This window comes from Melanotaenia boesemani, chromosome 7, assembly GCF_017639745.1.
Source record: "Melanotaenia boesemani isolate fMelBoe1 chromosome 7, fMelBoe1.pri, whole genome shotgun sequence".
Taxonomy (NCBI): domain Eukaryota; kingdom Metazoa; phylum Chordata; class Actinopteri; order Atheriniformes; family Melanotaeniidae; genus Melanotaenia; species Melanotaenia boesemani.
In genome coordinates, this window is record NC_055688.1 from 26179110 (window position 1) to 26195680 (window position 16571).

The 16571-nt window shown below is 39.9% G+C and overlaps 3 protein-coding genes across 6 annotated transcripts; 2 read left to right on the forward strand and 1 right to left on the reverse strand.

Annotated features, from left to right (window-relative positions):
- Positions 1–834: 834 nt before the first annotated feature.
- tlr1 (toll-like receptor 1) lies at positions 835–5156 on the forward strand. The gene is made up of 2 exons (XM_041990101.1): positions 835–1072; positions 2369–5156. Exon 2 carries the CDS (start codon positions 2376–2378, stop codon positions 4785–4787), a length of 2412 nt encoding a protein of 803 aa, XP_041846035.1. The 5' UTR covers positions 835–1072; positions 2369–2375; the 3' UTR covers positions 4788–5156.
- ints10 (integrator complex subunit 10) lies at positions 4860–11938 on the reverse strand. Of its 3 annotated transcripts, none has more exons than XM_041990102.1 (18): positions 11193–11938; positions 10990–11057; positions 10807–10910; positions 10543–10682; positions 10376–10457; positions 10141–10281; positions 9815–9989; positions 9324–9493; positions 9104–9243; positions 8777–8930; positions 8501–8583; positions 7944–8099; positions 7314–7422; positions 6983–7062; positions 6694–6856; positions 6467–6560; positions 6101–6169; positions 4860–5572 (listed from the first exon to the last, which is right to left on the reverse strand). In XM_041990102.1, exons 1-18 carry the CDS (start codon positions 11319–11321, stop codon positions 5416–5418), a joined length of 2214 nt encoding a protein of 737 aa, XP_041846036.1. In that variant the 5' UTR covers positions 11322–11938; the 3' UTR covers positions 4860–5415. The 3 variants fall into 3 exon arrangements, with proteins under 3 accessions (XP_041846036.1, XP_041846037.1, XP_041846038.1); XM_041990104.1 differs by having other exon boundaries at positions 5422–5572; positions 6027–6169; XM_041990103.1 differs by lacking the exon at positions 6101–6169.
- A 35-nt stretch (positions 11939–11973) lies between these two features.
- On the forward strand, positions 11974–16561 carry LOC121642996 (mitochondrial nicotinamide adenine dinucleotide transporter SLC25A51-like). 2 transcript variants are annotated; one of them, XM_041990111.1, is made up of 2 exons: positions 11974–12083; positions 13630–16561. In XM_041990111.1, the coding sequence occupies exon 2, from the start codon at positions 13687–13689 to the stop codon at positions 14620–14622; it is 936 nt and encodes a 311-aa protein (XP_041846045.1). In that variant the 5' UTR covers positions 11974–12083; positions 13630–13686; the 3' UTR covers positions 14623–16561. The 2 variants fall into 2 exon arrangements, with proteins under 2 accessions (XP_041846045.1, XP_041846044.1); XM_041990110.1 differs by having other exon boundaries at positions 11979–12126.
- Positions 16562–16571: the final 10 nt, after the last annotated feature.

The following is a 16571-nucleotide window of genomic DNA, read 5'->3' on the forward strand; positions in this document are numbered from 1 at the left end:
TGTCTTGTAGATGAAATGTGCTATACAAATAAATTTGCCTTTGCCTTTGCTTACTGCAAAGCTTTTTAATGCAACTAAACATAACTTTTAACATATTTACTGTGTAAGGGGGGGGAAAAGAAACAGCCGACCATGTCGTTGCACTTTTTTCTTTGCTCATAGTCAGTGAGCACTAAGCACATATGTTCTCTCCAGATTTGATCAGACAATGTCAGGTGAGAACAGAAACGTTACGTTATATAACCTTATTCAATTTAGCGCCTTTTTCTGTATTTGTACCGGTCAGTGACCCTCAGCAAGATTAGCACAGGCTGACAAAAACAATGCTGGGAAGTGTGTGCATGTGTGTGTCTGCACACATACTTGTCTTTTAACAAGCTTTGAAATCACATTTAAACCCCATTTTAAAAAATACTATTTCTCATCCTTCTTCATTACAGAAGTGTGTATGGCAATCAAGAGTAAACAGCGGTCACCCAGGATACCCTCTGCTTCAAGGCATTGATGGGTTAAGTGAATTGAGCTGGAAAATGTTCATTTATCACCCAACCTGGCTTCACTGTGGCCACCATGATAATACAGGAAAGTCTCCTCAGAAATATAATATTAGTCAGTTAAAAGTAAAATAAAGAATAAAAAGAACAAAACTCAGTATTTTCACTATCTTACATTACCAAAGCATCATTTCCTTCAGTAACAAGCTCTGTTCCATGAAGAAAGGGGAAGTGAAAAAAGGATGTGTACAAAAAAACAAACATGACCAACAGAGACCACTTTTGTCCAACTGCAACATCCCCTCCAGCTCCATTTTTGCCGTTTACCGTAAGAGCTAGACAAATGAGAAGTAGATGCAAATCCTGTAAGACCTCTGATATTTGTCTTTGATAAAAAAAAAAAAAAATCTTAATATGTTAAAATTTTCTTTGCTTTTTTTTCTTTGGCCTTGTTAAATATCATTTAGTCTTTTTCCTTAAAACTTTCCATTTTTCTCAAGTTGGAGTTTGTGAACCTTTGCATCGGACCTATTTTTATACTTGGTGCAACGATATTAATCAAAGTGCCCTCACTTAAGGTTAGTTCATACTGTCTTTATACACATTATAAAGCTAGCTGAAGTGGTATTTATGTGCTGTTGATGTTAAACAGAATTTATCACATGTAGGAGCAAGCAAAAGTAGAACATTTTATGGAGAAGTTTTGAAGTGTATTGTTATTTGCTTCCTTTAGTCATTTAAATGATGCATGTGAAAACAAATAGACAAATATATAAAGTATCTATAAAAACAATAGAATTTATGCTTAAAATGCCTGCATTCATATTACAGACTTGTTGATTTACATGCTAATAACTGTTATTATTCTGACTAGCCATTAAAACCCTGATCAAGTAGAAGGCAAAGCTGGTTACGTGAATCTATTTAATTACGAACACCCAGGTGTCAGTGTTTTATTTAACAGATAAAATAATGGAGAGAACTAGTTTGGACTGGTGATGGTGGGCTAGGTATTTCTCTATTTTTTAAGCAGTATAATGTAACAAAACCATCACAAACAGCATTCATGGAAATTGTGAAGACGTTGAACCAACACCTCTATTTAAAAAAATCTGAACACAAACAGTCACAGAGGAAGGGTTTATGCCAGGGACTTTTATTTATTTATTTTTTTTTACACCAGCTTAGGTTTTGTTGAGAGATGCCGTTGTAACCACCCGGCTGGATTACTGCAATGATGTCCTTCATTTCTCCACTGCAGCTTGTACAAAAGGCAGCTACACGTCTTGTAACTGGCACACACAATGAGCGCATCATCCCGGTTTTATCTTCTCTTCACTGGCTGCCCGTGCACTTTTAGAAACATTTTAAATAGCTTTAATTTGCTTTTAAGTGTTGGAATGTAGTTGCCCTGCTGTACTTCTCTGAGCTGCTCTGTCCCTATACACTTCTCTCAGTCTCTTAGGTTTGCTGACCAACTCTTCCTGAGCGTGTCCAAGATTACTCAGAAGCTCAGAGGGGACCAGGCCTTTTGCAGTGGGAGCACCAAAACTGTGCAATGAGCTCCCTTTATACATTAGACAGGCCTCCTCTATATATGTTTTTAAGTCTCTTCTTAAACCCATGTGTTAAATTTGGCCTTTGGCACAGCATGATGTGACATTTTGATCTGAATTTAGTTGATTTTATTTATTTTATTTTATTCAATTGTATTTCAAAATTTTAATTTACTTCATATGCTGTTTATTTTTCTTGTTTTTATTTTAATGTTGAGCACTTCGGTCAACTTTGTTGTTTTAAAGTCTGTTATAATTAAAGTTGCAATTGCAGAGTGCTATGACCCTGATATACATTATCTTCTGATCTCTGTCTAGGCAAACAATGAGGCTGTTGTTGACTGCAGTCCTCTGGGCAGCAACCATGTTAGTGGGACTACAGAACTGGGTTTCATCCCCTGATGACATTGTAGACCGTTCATCCCGGAACCTCTCCTCTGTCCCAACAGACCTGCCACAGACAGCTGAGTCCGTAGACCTTTCATGCAACCACATACATCAACTTCATAAAGAAGACTTTAAAAACACAGCCCTTCTGAGGTTCCTGAATGTGTCGTGGAATGGTTTGGAGCTCATTGATGCAGAGACTTTTCTTGACACACCACTCCTGGAGGATCTGGACCTGTCACACAACAGGCTCCTGAACTTGTCAGGTCAACAGTACCTGCTTCACACAGGGAACCTGGCAGTTCTAAACTTGGCCTGGAACCAGTTTCCAAACATGACACTGGGAACCGAGTTTAGTTACCTGATAAAACTGGAGAGATTAATGCTTGGAGCAAAAAAGATCAGTATGGGTGATTTCAAGAATGTTGCTCAATTAAAACTACTTACACTGACCCTTTACCAAGAGGAGGAACTTGACTATGAAAGCGGAAGTCTAACAGATGTCCATGCTCAAATGCTTCAGATAATCTTTAATGGTCATCAAACAATGCTCAGAGGTTTGGTTGCTGATGCTCTGTCACTCTTTGTTGAAGTAGAGATGAAGAATTTGACCGGAGGCTACAAAAACTTAACAACGCAGCTGAGTCAGAAAACAAAGATCCGCACTTCCCACCTTTCTCTCAACAACATTGTAATTAAATGGAAAGACTTAACTGAATGTATAAATGCTGCTCTGCAAACATCTATTGCCCACATGAGCGCTTCTGACGCATCCATAGACAATCCACCATATTTTGACACCCAGGTAACAAAGACATCCAACATGAAGTCCTTCACAGTCAGGCGGGGAATTGTGAACTCTTTTTTCTTCTCTCAGGAGGCCATGTACAACTTTTTTATCAATATGCCTGTTAAACATATAGCAATGGTGGATTCTTCACTCATATACATGACATGTCCAAAGCAACCGAGTCCTATCATCGAGCTGGATTTCTCCTACTGTGCTCTATCTGATTCCATCTTCACCAGAGTGGAATCTGATCATACAGTTGAATGCGGGACTCTGGTTAATCTGACAAAACTGTCTCTGGTAAACAACAATCTTAAGAACCTCCAGTCATTGAGTAAACGTGTACAATACATGACATCTCTGCAACACCTGGACATAAGCATTAACTCCCTGGTTTATGATGGTTTCTCTGAGTGTAAGTGGCCACCAAACATAATCATAATGAATCTGTCTTCTGGAGGTCTGACAGACTTAGTTTTTAAATGTCTACCAGAAGGAGTTGAAACATTGGATCTCCAGAACAACCAGATTTCTGTGGTACCACAATCCATTTTTAAACTGGAAAACCTTTTATCTCTGAATCTAAATTCAAATAAGCTGCGGGATCTGCCGGAGTGCAATTCTTTCCCAGTACTGAACAAGCTTATGCTCAAGTCAAACTCCATCCATGCCCCATCTGTGAAGAGGCTGGAAACCTGCCCCAACCTGAAAACCTTGGATGTCAGTCACAACCCCTTCACCTGCACCTGCGCCCTAAGGAATTTTATTAGCCTTGCCAACAAGGCCGAAAGCAAAAGAAGTTATTCAGGCATTGAATTGCTGAGTTGGCCTTTGAGCTACTACTGCACCTACCCAGAGACAGTCAGAGACACCACTTTGAAAGTTTTCTGGATCCCTGAAGTCTCCTGCAGCGTCGGCCTTCTGGTAGCCACCATCTTGGTTCCTGCAGTGGTACTGATCATCACAGTTGTCTTTCTGTGCCACCGTCTGGATGTTCCCTGGTACATGGGCATGATCTGGCAGTGGACCAGAGCCAAACATCGTGCAAGAATGCAACAAGTTCGACCTGAAGATCTGGTGGGTGTGGAGTTCCACGCGTTTGTGTCTTACAGCCAGCACGATGAAGACTGGGTGAAGACTTCTCTCCTCCCCAACCTAGAAGGCCCCACAGGAGGGCTCAGGATCTGCCACCATGAGAAAAGTTTTGTTCCAGGAAAGACGATTGTAGAGAACATCATGAGCTGTGTGGAGAAAAGCCGCCGCTCTGTGTTTGTGCTCTCTGCTCACTTTGTTAAGAGTGAATGGTGCCATTATGAGCTGTACTTCGCCAGCCACCAACGTCTTTCTCTAGGTGCGGACAGTATTGTGCTGGTGCTGCTCGAGCCTCTGCCTCAATACTTGATCCCATCAAAGTACTACCAGCTGAAGTCCATGATGAGCCGCCACACCTATCTGGAATGGCCTCAGGACAAAGGCAAGCACAGGCTTTTTTGGGCTAACCTCAGAGCTGCCCTACAGGCTGACCTGCCAAATTTACCAACCACAGAAATAAATGAGTGATTTCACAAGAAAGGACAGTAGTGTCAATGAGACGATTGTAAAGGTTTAGAAAAGAAATTTGGATTAACTTGAGACTTTTAAAATATGTAGATTTTCTTGTCTGCTTCTTTAGCATGAGATAACCTTTTTGAGCCAGAGCAACTGATTTCTACTTTCTTTGTACGAGTGGATGGCAATTATATTCTTTCATGATATAAAATGTCAACCATTTAACCCTTCAGGTGAAATTAAATGGAAACACACCATCTTTTTTTCTGCAAACAGTCTAAAAAGTGTATTTTGTCCTTTTGTCAATACTGGGTCCCACTAAACATCACAATACAAATTGTTGTGCGTAAGCACACAACTGTAACAACATCGTTGTCATAAGGAAAAAAGCCACACATATACAGTGAAAATGACAGCAGTGCTGCACATCCAGGGTTGTTCCAAGCTCTCTGAAAAGAGAGTCTAAAAGGTCCACTTTTAAGGCAAACAGATTCCTTTTCTTAAGTGTTTGATGATGGATGTTAAAGTCGTTCTCTCATCATAAATGTTGTGAAAAGTGTTCAGTACTTGAAGTCAAAAAAGTCTGTCCAACTGCCTTACAACTGTGCCAGTAAAAGGGTGAAAAGCCCCAGGCCAGGTGTCAAGGAAGAGACTGGATGATGATTATTTTCTCATTAATGCAGAAGCGATGGAGCACATTAAGCAGGTTTTCTCCACAACGCGACACCTGCCTCTCCATGGCCAGACGAAAATCCTCTTTTACTCCTTTGGTGATTCCTCGAGTCACCGTGTGATGTCTGTAAAAGGAAAAGAAACATAACACAAATAAAAAAAATAAAAAAAACACAACAAACACGGTCAGAAATATGTTCTTATAAGCTGACTGACAAACACAGAAACTGAGAATCATATGGGCTATCAATAAGTACAGATAAACACATGGAAAACAGCATGTTTCTTTTTCCTTACACGCATAAATTCTATAATCAAGTTAAAACATATGCTACATTACAATAACTCAAAACCATAGAAAACATGTCCACAAATGAAATGAGTTTGTCATGAAAGAGGCAAACAACTAAACTGACAACTGTACAACAACAACAACAACATCATCATCATTTAACAACAGTGATGACCACAGAAAGAGGAATAATGGCTCAAATAAATGAACGCCAACAGGAAATCAAAGAACGACTAACTCTTGATGTAAAATGACAGGCCCAAATTAAAAACTGGGGTATGACAAGCCTTGAAGCAGGGAATGAAGAAAAGGTGACTGGTGTGGGCGGGATGGGGACTGTGGGAGGAGGGGCCTGGGGTACCTGTCCATCGTCTGCACCCCTTGTAGCAGAAGGGTATTTAACTCCACCCCCAGGGCGGGGCTAGGGTTCCTGAGGGACAGCAACATTCAACAACTCTCAGTCAGTGAGGCTTCATTCAAGTGTCTCAACTGCTACAGCAACGAACCAAGGAGTTTGATTACAGCTTTGTTTTTATCTACAAATCCCTTCTTTTTACAAGGCCCGCTCCGTTAACAGGTTATTCAGTTCAAAGTGAAATTTTCCCCACAGGCCATGTCTATGTAGATTATCAGTAAACAGTACTGCTCTCTTAAAAAACACACCAACAGAACGGGAGACTGCAGTCACCATGCCAACTTAAAAAAGCTCTGAAAGGAGGTTGCTTACTTAATCAGCATTCCCTGATTGGGCAGCAGCTCCAGCTGAATCCTCCCTCCTTCTGGAGTCCGCAGATAAGCAAACTCCTCCAACATGTCAATATCTGAGTTAAATCATGAGATTATGGAAACTAACATCCAGTACATAAGAGTTATGGGCCTATTAACAACATGCAAATATTTTCACATCAGTTTAGACAGCACTGAGATAAAGTGAGTAGTTACAGAAAAGGATACTTGTAACATAGTTGAAGAAGTTCTCGTACTGGAAACTGCCTTGCTGGCAGATTTTATCCACTGCTTTTAGAAACAGCATTTCACCTTGTGGCCAGTCGTGCTGCAGGAGCACCACCACATGACCGAGGGACAGGTCGTCACGATTGTCTGCAAAGGCTCGAAGCTGATTGACCACAATGAGAAACATAAAGGATTACAGGAGACAGTTTTCTATCTAAAAGCCATACATGAAAATCTGAGTCTTCCTGTGATACATTCTAAAAGGAGAGACTTTAAAAAACTGAATTACCTTGAAGCAAGCAAGCATCAGCTGGAGACAGAAAGGTAACACAGCTCTGTTGGTGCAAGGAAGCAATCTGAGGTCATTACCTAGTTAAGACAAAAGAAGAGGGAATGTTCTAATTAAATATAAATTACACATCTTTGATCATGTAATTATTAAGACCCCTGTATATGTATTTTATAAGCAGTCATAATTGTAATCAGCAGTGGTTCAACTGGTTGTACTGTATTTCAATGTAGCGCTCAATCCAGATATTATACACTAATGTTGAAGACAATACAATGTATTTTACACCCAAGTATTTTCAATACCGTTTAGAAAAATAAAAAAAAATTACCTTTTCTAGTTTTAGTTTTGATTTTACCCTGATCTTCTGGAGCCTTTGCTGGTTCTAGGTTTGGGGGAACCAGTCCGCTAACAACATCAAGCAGCTTTTCACAGGCCATCTGATTAACAAACAACAGAGAAAAACATTAAGTACTCATGGGGCGAAGCTTTAACACAAAATGCTCAAAATTTAACGATCAGCATATTAATCAGTATATTCATAAGTTAGAATCTGGCACAATTTGAGATAAATGATTTTTTCTGTCAACTAGGAATACGATATAAAACTGAAATGGTAAGCCTGTGATTAATCAGGTATGAACAACTACTGTAACAGCAGCTGCAAACAACACCACCACCTTCAGGCCAAGTGGTGTAACTGATTACTTTTTGTGCTAGAAAATACTACATAATGGTACAAATTTTGTAGTTAAAAGCAACACAACCCACAAGCACTGTATTAATAACACCTGAACAAACTGCACATGAAAATGGAAAGGGACAGACATTACTGCTTACTATAGTAGAAAAACTAATTGTAGTGTGTCCCAATTGTACACTTGGACAATAAAAAAACTGAAACAGGTCTGCACATGCAATCTGATAAAGTTAAAGTGTCAGGTGGTGTGCACATGCTTACCCGGTACTCTCCCAGTGCGTAGTGGCAGGATGCCTGTTGTATGAGGGCCCTGTGGTGCTCCAGACTGGTCTGACCTGATGGGCTCTGCTGTCCCGACTGAGGCTGCTGAACTGCAGCCATCTGATGCAGGCTGGAGAGAGCTTTACGATACTGTCCCTAAAAGACAACACATAACCATAATCAGAAAGTCAAAGACACTTTTAAGGCTGATATTTAGAAAAATATGTCAATAAGCATTTATTATGTAGCAAGTTTTAACTACTTTTTAGTCATGTTTTTTTATAATCTTCAATTATCACAGACTAACTAAACTGTTCTTTGTTCTGCAGAAAAATTCAGTTTAATAGAAAACTAAACATTTTTGGTTTAATGGTAAAGTCCATGCATATGGTATTGTGATTCAATTTATTCATAAAGATCACACACAGTATTAAGTATTCAGGGTATTTAACATGTTAAGTTCAAGACCTTAACAATTCTACAGTAAAATAAAACCATTTCCATTGAGATTGCACTTGATCTTCTCACAAACAGGAAAGAAAAATAGGGAACCTTGCCTGGTATATAATCATATCGGTGAGGAATATTCTGAACCACAGCCAACTATCCGTTTTCCATGCAGCACAGATCTTCTTAAACTCTGAGAGACATAAAAAGCAAAGCTAATTTAAAAAGTAAAACTCAACGAACTGGTAATAGGTCATCGGCAGTAAAAAAAATCTGTTTGTATCTCTTGTAAATGTTGCTTTACCTACTTTATGATAGTGTGAGAACATTATTAAATCCCATTTGGATGTGCAGACATAAAAAACGCAAACGTTAGTGAAGCTTACCAGTTTCCAGGCTCTCATGGGAATGCAGTAGATCCCAGCTTTCTCTTGCTGTGCGGAAGCTATCAAGAGTTTCTGACCAGCCGGGCATTTCAGTCTTTTTAACTATAATGTGACGACCTCTGTTTTTTCCCAGACCCTCTTCATCATCTGAGCTCTACAAAAATATACACGGGGAAAGTAACAAAAAAAAGCAACGAACACAAAGTACAGTCATTTGCTTTGTGCCATTTAGGAACAAACTTGCAGAGAATCAAAGTAATCCGTCAATAAGTTTTGGCTTTATTAAGAATTTTTTGAAAACATTAAAAATTCCAAATCTGTCCTTACCATTGTCTTCTCTCTCCCATCAGCCAGTTTACGTTTCTTATGTGCGTGTTTCATTGGACCTCTATCCATGTCCACATCACTGTACACTGAACTTAAATCCTCTACCAGGATCCACGGCCCAGAACTCATCGCACTGACCGCTGCAAAACATAAATACATGACTTTTAATCAATATGAGAAGGGTTAGGAACAGACTGCAATCTCAAAGACAGAGGCTTACCCTGGAACAGCGCAGGTTGTACAGCCGAGACATAGAGGAAGGCACTGCGGAAGAGGACAAGAGCAGCACAGATGACCACCTGACTGCAGCAGCGAGACCTGGTATCACCTTCTAGACCAGGCAGGTAACGACATAGTTCCTTCACCCTCTGCAACATGTCCACATAATTCCTGCAGCACAACACAAAAAAATTACTCCTTTAAAACAGGTTATGTGAATCAGGTAAATTAAAACTTAAATGTTCTATATTCTTTCCTGTGTTTCTACATATATCAATAGCCTTTAAAAATGACCACGAAGTTAAATCAGATTCCTCATAAAACACTTGCAAAGCTCTAGCAATAGAGTGCAATGTTTGTGGCAACACCTGGTTTACTTGATCAAGCTGGAAATTAATTTATTTTCACAACTGCCACTGGGCATATGAACTTTAAAAACAGTAACGATTAAGTAAGAAGAAAGTAAGAAGAAACAGCAGACTACTAGGCCACCTCTGCCCCTTGTCTCCCTGCCACTCGCAGCGTGCTCCAACCACAGCTAGGATATCAAGCAGCCTCTCCCAAGGTTCCGCCACCAATGAGGATTTTTCTGATAGGCCATCAATCACGTAGCGCTGGGAGCCTCGAGACACACCAGGCGACTTCAGAGTCCCACCCTCTTGAGAGCCTGAAACACAAAATAAAAGGAACTGTCAGGAGGACAGGAATGGAAAATATAAGGATGTAAAACCTAACATAGGGCAGGGACTGTTGACATTCAAAGTGACCACACTGGATTTTACTGAAAAAGAAAGAATGACTTTTAAGTGCAACTAAACCTTGCATCTGTATTTCAGGTGATGGTCCACGGGTAACATAACCAATGTAGAATTCAGCTGCTTTCAGCATATATTTCTGCATTAGGCTTGCTGGCAGGCGCATGTCCATGTTGTTTATGACCAAAGGAAGGACATCACACACTGTAGGAGTAGAAAATGACAAGTGTTTATTTTATTTATTCATTCATTCATGGGCAAATGTAAAACACTGATTTCAATAATAATAGTCACTGACCAAAAAGTTTTCTGAAGCAGTTGACAGGAGTTTCCACATTTTCCGACGCCTCTGCCTCCAACAGTGTTTCTCCTAAATTGACCTACCGATGCAATACATAGTTACCATTTACTCAGTTGCACAGGATTTACCTCCCAATGTACAAGAATTATGGTATTAGTACATACACCATGCTGGACCACAGACTCTGGAAAGCGCTTCAGAAGGAGCAAAAGCATCTCTGCCTTCTCCAAAGTGTTGAAACATTGCTCTGTAGCTTTCAAGAGCATCTCACACTGCACTCGACCAGGCAGTGTCTCAAAAAGCCCTAAATTATAAAAAGAGGCACTCTTCAGACCTCAAAAAATAAACACTGGCCTTCCTATTGCTAGTCTTGCTTCACTGTGACATCTTAAGAGTAAACTAGCTTAAAAATACAGCAAAACTCATACCTCTGAGAAACTGTGCATGCTTATCCTGAGAGTCGCTGCGCAGGGCAGCTGTTATGACACTGATCTCACGCCAAACAATAGGCTGATCTGGAAAATTTATAAACCTAAAGGGGAAACAAATTATTGGCAACAGTTAGGCTAGGGTAAATGTGCTTGAAATACTGACAGAGGGCTGTAACTCACATGTCATAAAGAAGTCTCCCTGCTGAGGCTGTCTTTTCTGCGTTGCGTTCAATGATGTACATTTCGTACTGTGAAAACAATGTAAACAAAATTTCAAGGGAATGGTAACCGAGTTCCACAATCAAGTGAGAACTACCAATGACACGTTTATGGAATTATGGTTCCACTGTCTTTAAGCGGCTTTAAAATAAACCGATTGTTACCTGTATGTTGAAATCTGTTGGGTAAAGGGTTCTTGCTGTTATGAGCCAAGCTTTGGCTGCACATGGATCATCAGAGACCAATTCCTGGGCTCTTTTCACCAAAAACTCGCAGTCTTTTTGAGCTGACATTGCACGTTAATTAGTTTGATCAATTAAATGGACGGAACTCACACAACCCACGCTATAGTTTAATTCACGTGGTTTACTAAATTGTCCGAATTGCAGGTGAATTGCTGGCTAGTCGTTAATCCTTCAATGACGTTGATCTGCACAATATAACAATACTGTTAGCCCCCACATTTCGTTAGCTAGCTAGATTCAGCTATAAGACTTTCAGTTGACATCTTTGCAAGTTATCCACCCAGCAATACTCGATTTTAATTATTGTATATAAATATTACAACAGAACTGGAGAAGATGGGAGGGAAACCACTAAAAACCCCGTTAGTTTACCAAAGCTACACAAGCCTTATTTGTCGATTCTTTCTAACGTAACTTGACGACTATGGCTTTACGTCGCAGTCGTAAAAATGACCCCGATTTTAACTTTACGGTCTGTCGTGTAGCACTAGTTAGTTAGCCAGTCGCGCCAAAATAATAAAATAAATAGTAGAATCTTGATATGTTGCACCCATAATACATCATAAATAATTCTCTAGCATAATCCTTACACTATTTATATCGTACAATATAACTAAATGAGTCGGCAAAAGTAAAGCATTTATTTAAAGTCGGTCGTGACTCCATCCGTATTCGCTAACATTGCGCAGGCGCATAATATACATAGCTGTCACCTGCTGCTGGGGTTCCAGGAACGACCTAGAGCAGTGGCCCAATTACCCTGCAAAAGACAGCACTCTACGTGTCCAGGGACAGGACAGCGATTGACTGGTAAATACTCACATATGAGCTCCGCGATTGCGTGACTAAAATTGTAAGTTTGTTCTGCTTCTTGACTAAATTTGATGTCAATCATCTATCAGCGCCTGTCCGTTTTAACTCTGGTCAAGCTAACTTAGCATGCTAGGCTCACCAAGCTTTACTGCAGCTTGCTGTTATCAAATGCTGTCAGCCCCCTCCTTTTTATCTTAGATAAGATAAATGCCTAAGTGCTTCAACATAATCAAGAAAGTACTTACTAGTGGTGGTGAGTTAGCAAAGGTTACTAAGCAGCCTAGCATTTCGATACGTTGCAGTTAAGATGGACATGTTCTCATTTAATAACATTTTATCCTCAGTTATCCGTTCTTATCGTCAGTTAACAAATTGTTTCGTGTTCTGCTAACAAAGGTGTGACTTTTATTTACGAATCAGTCTTCGGACTTAGGAAAACAGGCATAATGCGACAAGTTAGTGGCATCCAAGGGAGCAGTTCGTGGAGGGCGTGTTAGCCAAAGATTCAGTTGTTGCACAATTTTTGTCCGTTTTCCTATGCACAGATTCGTTGGTAGGATCTCTTTGCAATTTTACCCATAATATGAGAATACCTCCATATTGCATGTGCAAATGATGAAGAATAAAAGTGCATTACAGCGTGATATGTATAACAAAGTCCTTACTTCAGAAATGCAGCAATTATGCTAAGCTTTAGAAGTGTACAGTGGATAAATATATAGATTAATGTGGACTAATCACATAGATTAAATTAGATTTAATTAGTGTAATGCTAAAGCATAACACAGTTAATTACAGGAAACTTACCATAGTCATATCATGACCATGCAATGTTGTCTTTTGTATGTTTGTTTTTAAGTTTTTAAGTTTTAGCTCATGATTGTATTTAAAATGTGCTGTTAGTTCTCTGACAGTCTGGTCAATTTGATTGACCTGAAGCTGTGTTTGGTGATTTCTGCTGTTATTTTTTTATTTATTTGGCTTACGCACTGTAGCTGCTATTCCACCACAATGTCTTTTTTGGTCTATATTTAGATAACTCCTAGACATCTTGCTTGGTATACTAATGGTATTCAGACATTTAGTTTTAAGTTAGATCAGGTTTGGTTTTATTGGGTCTAATCTGTGAGTTTTATTATACTTAGCTTGATAGGGTGCACTGTGCATTCCCATAAACGTGTTTCATTGTTAAATGATTGTGTCACTTATAGGGTGCTTGGTACTTTGGATAAAGTGACGTGTTGTAGCAGTTGTACTGGCACTTTTCCATGACTTAGCCAACACATATCAGGTTGTTGTGTAATAATCCTTATCAGCTAGCCGTTAAGGCAACCTGTTTGTTTAAGTTTAAAGCAGGGGGTTGCAACAGTTCAGTATTTCATATGAAATGAGATTCATATGAACAGAGATCAAGCTATTTGGGATAGTCTGTTGCATGTTATATGACCAGAAATATTGCAGAGGATGTAATGTTTATTTTAAAATAGATGAAGCCATGCATCTTATTTATTTATTTTTTTTATGTCTAATTTGTGCTCCACAGTGGTGTGCAGTACTGATGTGATGCTGGAGGATCAGCTCAAGGTGCACTGAGCCTCCCATGGCAGTCAGCACCATGGACTCCAAGTCAGCCCGGACACCTCAACCCCAGGCCACACTGACAAAGGGAGGCCCTTCTCTGTTGCCTACTGGGGCTCTGAGTACCACGTTGGGGCCTCAAGGGAAGCATTATGTCTGTGGTTCCCTTGCAGCTTTTACCAATATTGTGGTGACCTTTCCCATACAGAAGGTGCTATTCCGCCAGCAGCTGCATGGTGTGTTGGCTTCTGAAGCAGTGCAACAGCTCCAGAGGGATGGGCTGAGGAATCTTTACCGGGGCCTGCTGCCCCCACTGCTCCAAAAGTGCACTACGGTGGCCATCATGTTTGGCCTTTATGAGGACTTCTCTAGAGTGTTACTTGACCAGGCAGGTAGCAGCGGTGTTCCAGAGATTGTCACGAGAAGCTTTGCTGCAGCGTTGGCAGGCACCACAGAAGCCATCCTCACACCATTTGAGCGGGTACAGACTCTCCTACAAGACCATCGGCACCACGGCCGCTTCAACAACACAGCCCACACCTTTCGGACACTTGTGACCGAGCATGGTGTCAGAGAGTGTTACCGTGGCCTTGTACCCATACTCCTCCGTAATGGCCCCAGCAATGTGCTCTTCTTTGGGCTCCGGGGCCCAATTAAAGAGCTACTGCCAGAAGCGACTAACAGAGCCGGTCATTTGGTTAATGATTTTGTTTGTGGAGGGGTGTTGGGAGCAGCTCTTGGCATCATGTTTTACCCATTAAATGTGATAAAATCCCGGGCTCAGTCTCAGGTTGGTGGAGCCTTCCAGCCATGCAGGGAGGTGCTGTTAACAGTGTGGAGAGAGAGGGGAGGCAGCCTGCCCAAGCTTTTCAGAGGGGCCCACCTCAACTACCACCGTTCACTTCTCTCCTGGGGCATCATCAATGCCACCTATGAGCTGCTGCTGAAGCTCTTATGAGAGGAAGAATCAACAGGACGAAATGTAGAGGAAGTATATCAAGGGAAAACTTTTACTGAGGGCAGTTTGAAGGTGGAAATGGCAAAGTAGAGTTGATGCAAATACAATCTGGTTCTGTTTGTGAGACAGAGATTCCATGAATGAGAGATAGTAGAAAAGTTGCACTTCTGACGGGGGCCAACAGTCAGTGTAAGATAACCACCTGCCATTGTTACTTTTCTTTTCAGTGTTGTCAAAGTATTAAAACCAAAACACGTTTTAGCCTTCACAGAACTTGTGCCAGGGTCCAAATGGAATGACCTTGCTTACTCGTACAGGAAAAGAAGCCGAGGGAGTAAACAGAACTCCTACTGTGTTCATTTCTTTTTTTTTTTTCTTTCTTTTTTGTTTACAGTCACAAGAAAATGTATTCTGATTGTTTTAATAGACACTTCTTTCTTTGTATGTGCTGTGTGCTGTGGTGTTTTGAAGATTGTAACCATCTGTTTGTTAGACCAAGAGCACTTCCTCTGAGATTCTGCCATGTAAATACGTCTGTGCGTTTGACCATTTAGACGCTCTAATCCTCAAGGAGAGAGTAATAAACTGTTGGCCTGTTTATTTCTCCTCACAGCCGCTCTCTGCTTATTCAGAGCTCATGCTGAAGAGATAAGAAGGGTAATAAAATAATTAAAATCAGTATCCATGATACTTGTTTTGGGAAATGCCAAATATATTAAATGGAAAAATAGAAACATCTGAATACTTATATATTTTTTGGAGTTTCTGTTTTCACATGATTCATCTATGTGAAATGTCCTGCTAAGTATAGTTTGTTTTGATTTATTTTCGGAAGTGCCACAGGCAGGGTGTGTTATGATTTTAGACAAGTGCTCAATTATGTAACACCCAGATTTGTCTGTTTTTTGGGGTTTTTTTTTTTTTTTTGGTTTTTCATTTTTATTGAAAGAATAAAAGTTTATTTGATTTAGACTGCTGTTGCAACAAAAAAGAAATGGATTTATTTTGATATGAAGCTTTGCTTCATTTGTTCATTTTGAACCAGTTCTCTTTTATTGACTCTAAAACAAAATACTTCTGAATGTTGTTTTTTTTTTTCTTCTTCTTTTTTCTTTTCATTTCTCCAGTTTTTCCCTTTGAGTCATTCTCATTTATTCTTTTCATTTCTCTCCTGCTCACACTGATATTTTCCTTCTCTCACGCCTGCTCTCCTCTCTGTCTGTAACATCTGTTGACATAATGGGCTCAGATTTCAAGCTTGAGTAGATCCAGTCACCACTCCGCGGCTCTGGCTGTGTACAGCAGCTCAAACGGGAAAGACACACTGCTTGGACACTTTAGAGACTGAAGAGTAACGGTACTGAGTGAAAGCAGGGACAGAGGGTAATGTTCAGTGGCACAAAAAGCTCAAGCTGCCATGTAAATGAACCATTTGGCCTATTTCTTAAAATGTTTTCATATGTGCAGTATACTGGATTTCCTGGGAGTTCCTTTTAAATAGGTTTTATATTCCATTTTCTTTAGTGGAATGCCCTTTTTTATGTTGAGTAATATTGTTTATGGTTTTCTTGAAGCACAAGACACTGCATTGCTTTAACAATGTCATTAATAAACAGCTAAAGCAAATATACGTCCAATAAAACCACAAATAAAGTCTGTTATGTGGAAGTTTATGCAGAATAAATAGCTGACAGCCATATTGTCTTTAAGAAAAATCTTAATTCATTAAAAAAAGATGGCAGGTGTATGTCTGTAAAAGGCTGTCATGAATCACAAAAGTGGGTTTTGTGTAGTTTTTGTCAGTTTTCTGACTAGTGAGTCACAGTATAATCTGTCATTTTTCTGCCATGTCCTACCTTCATTATACACTTTAATCTCTTTGTAATAAGCATCACCCAATATTTATGTAAAGGAGATAAATAAAACTGCACTGAATCATAACAGATGGA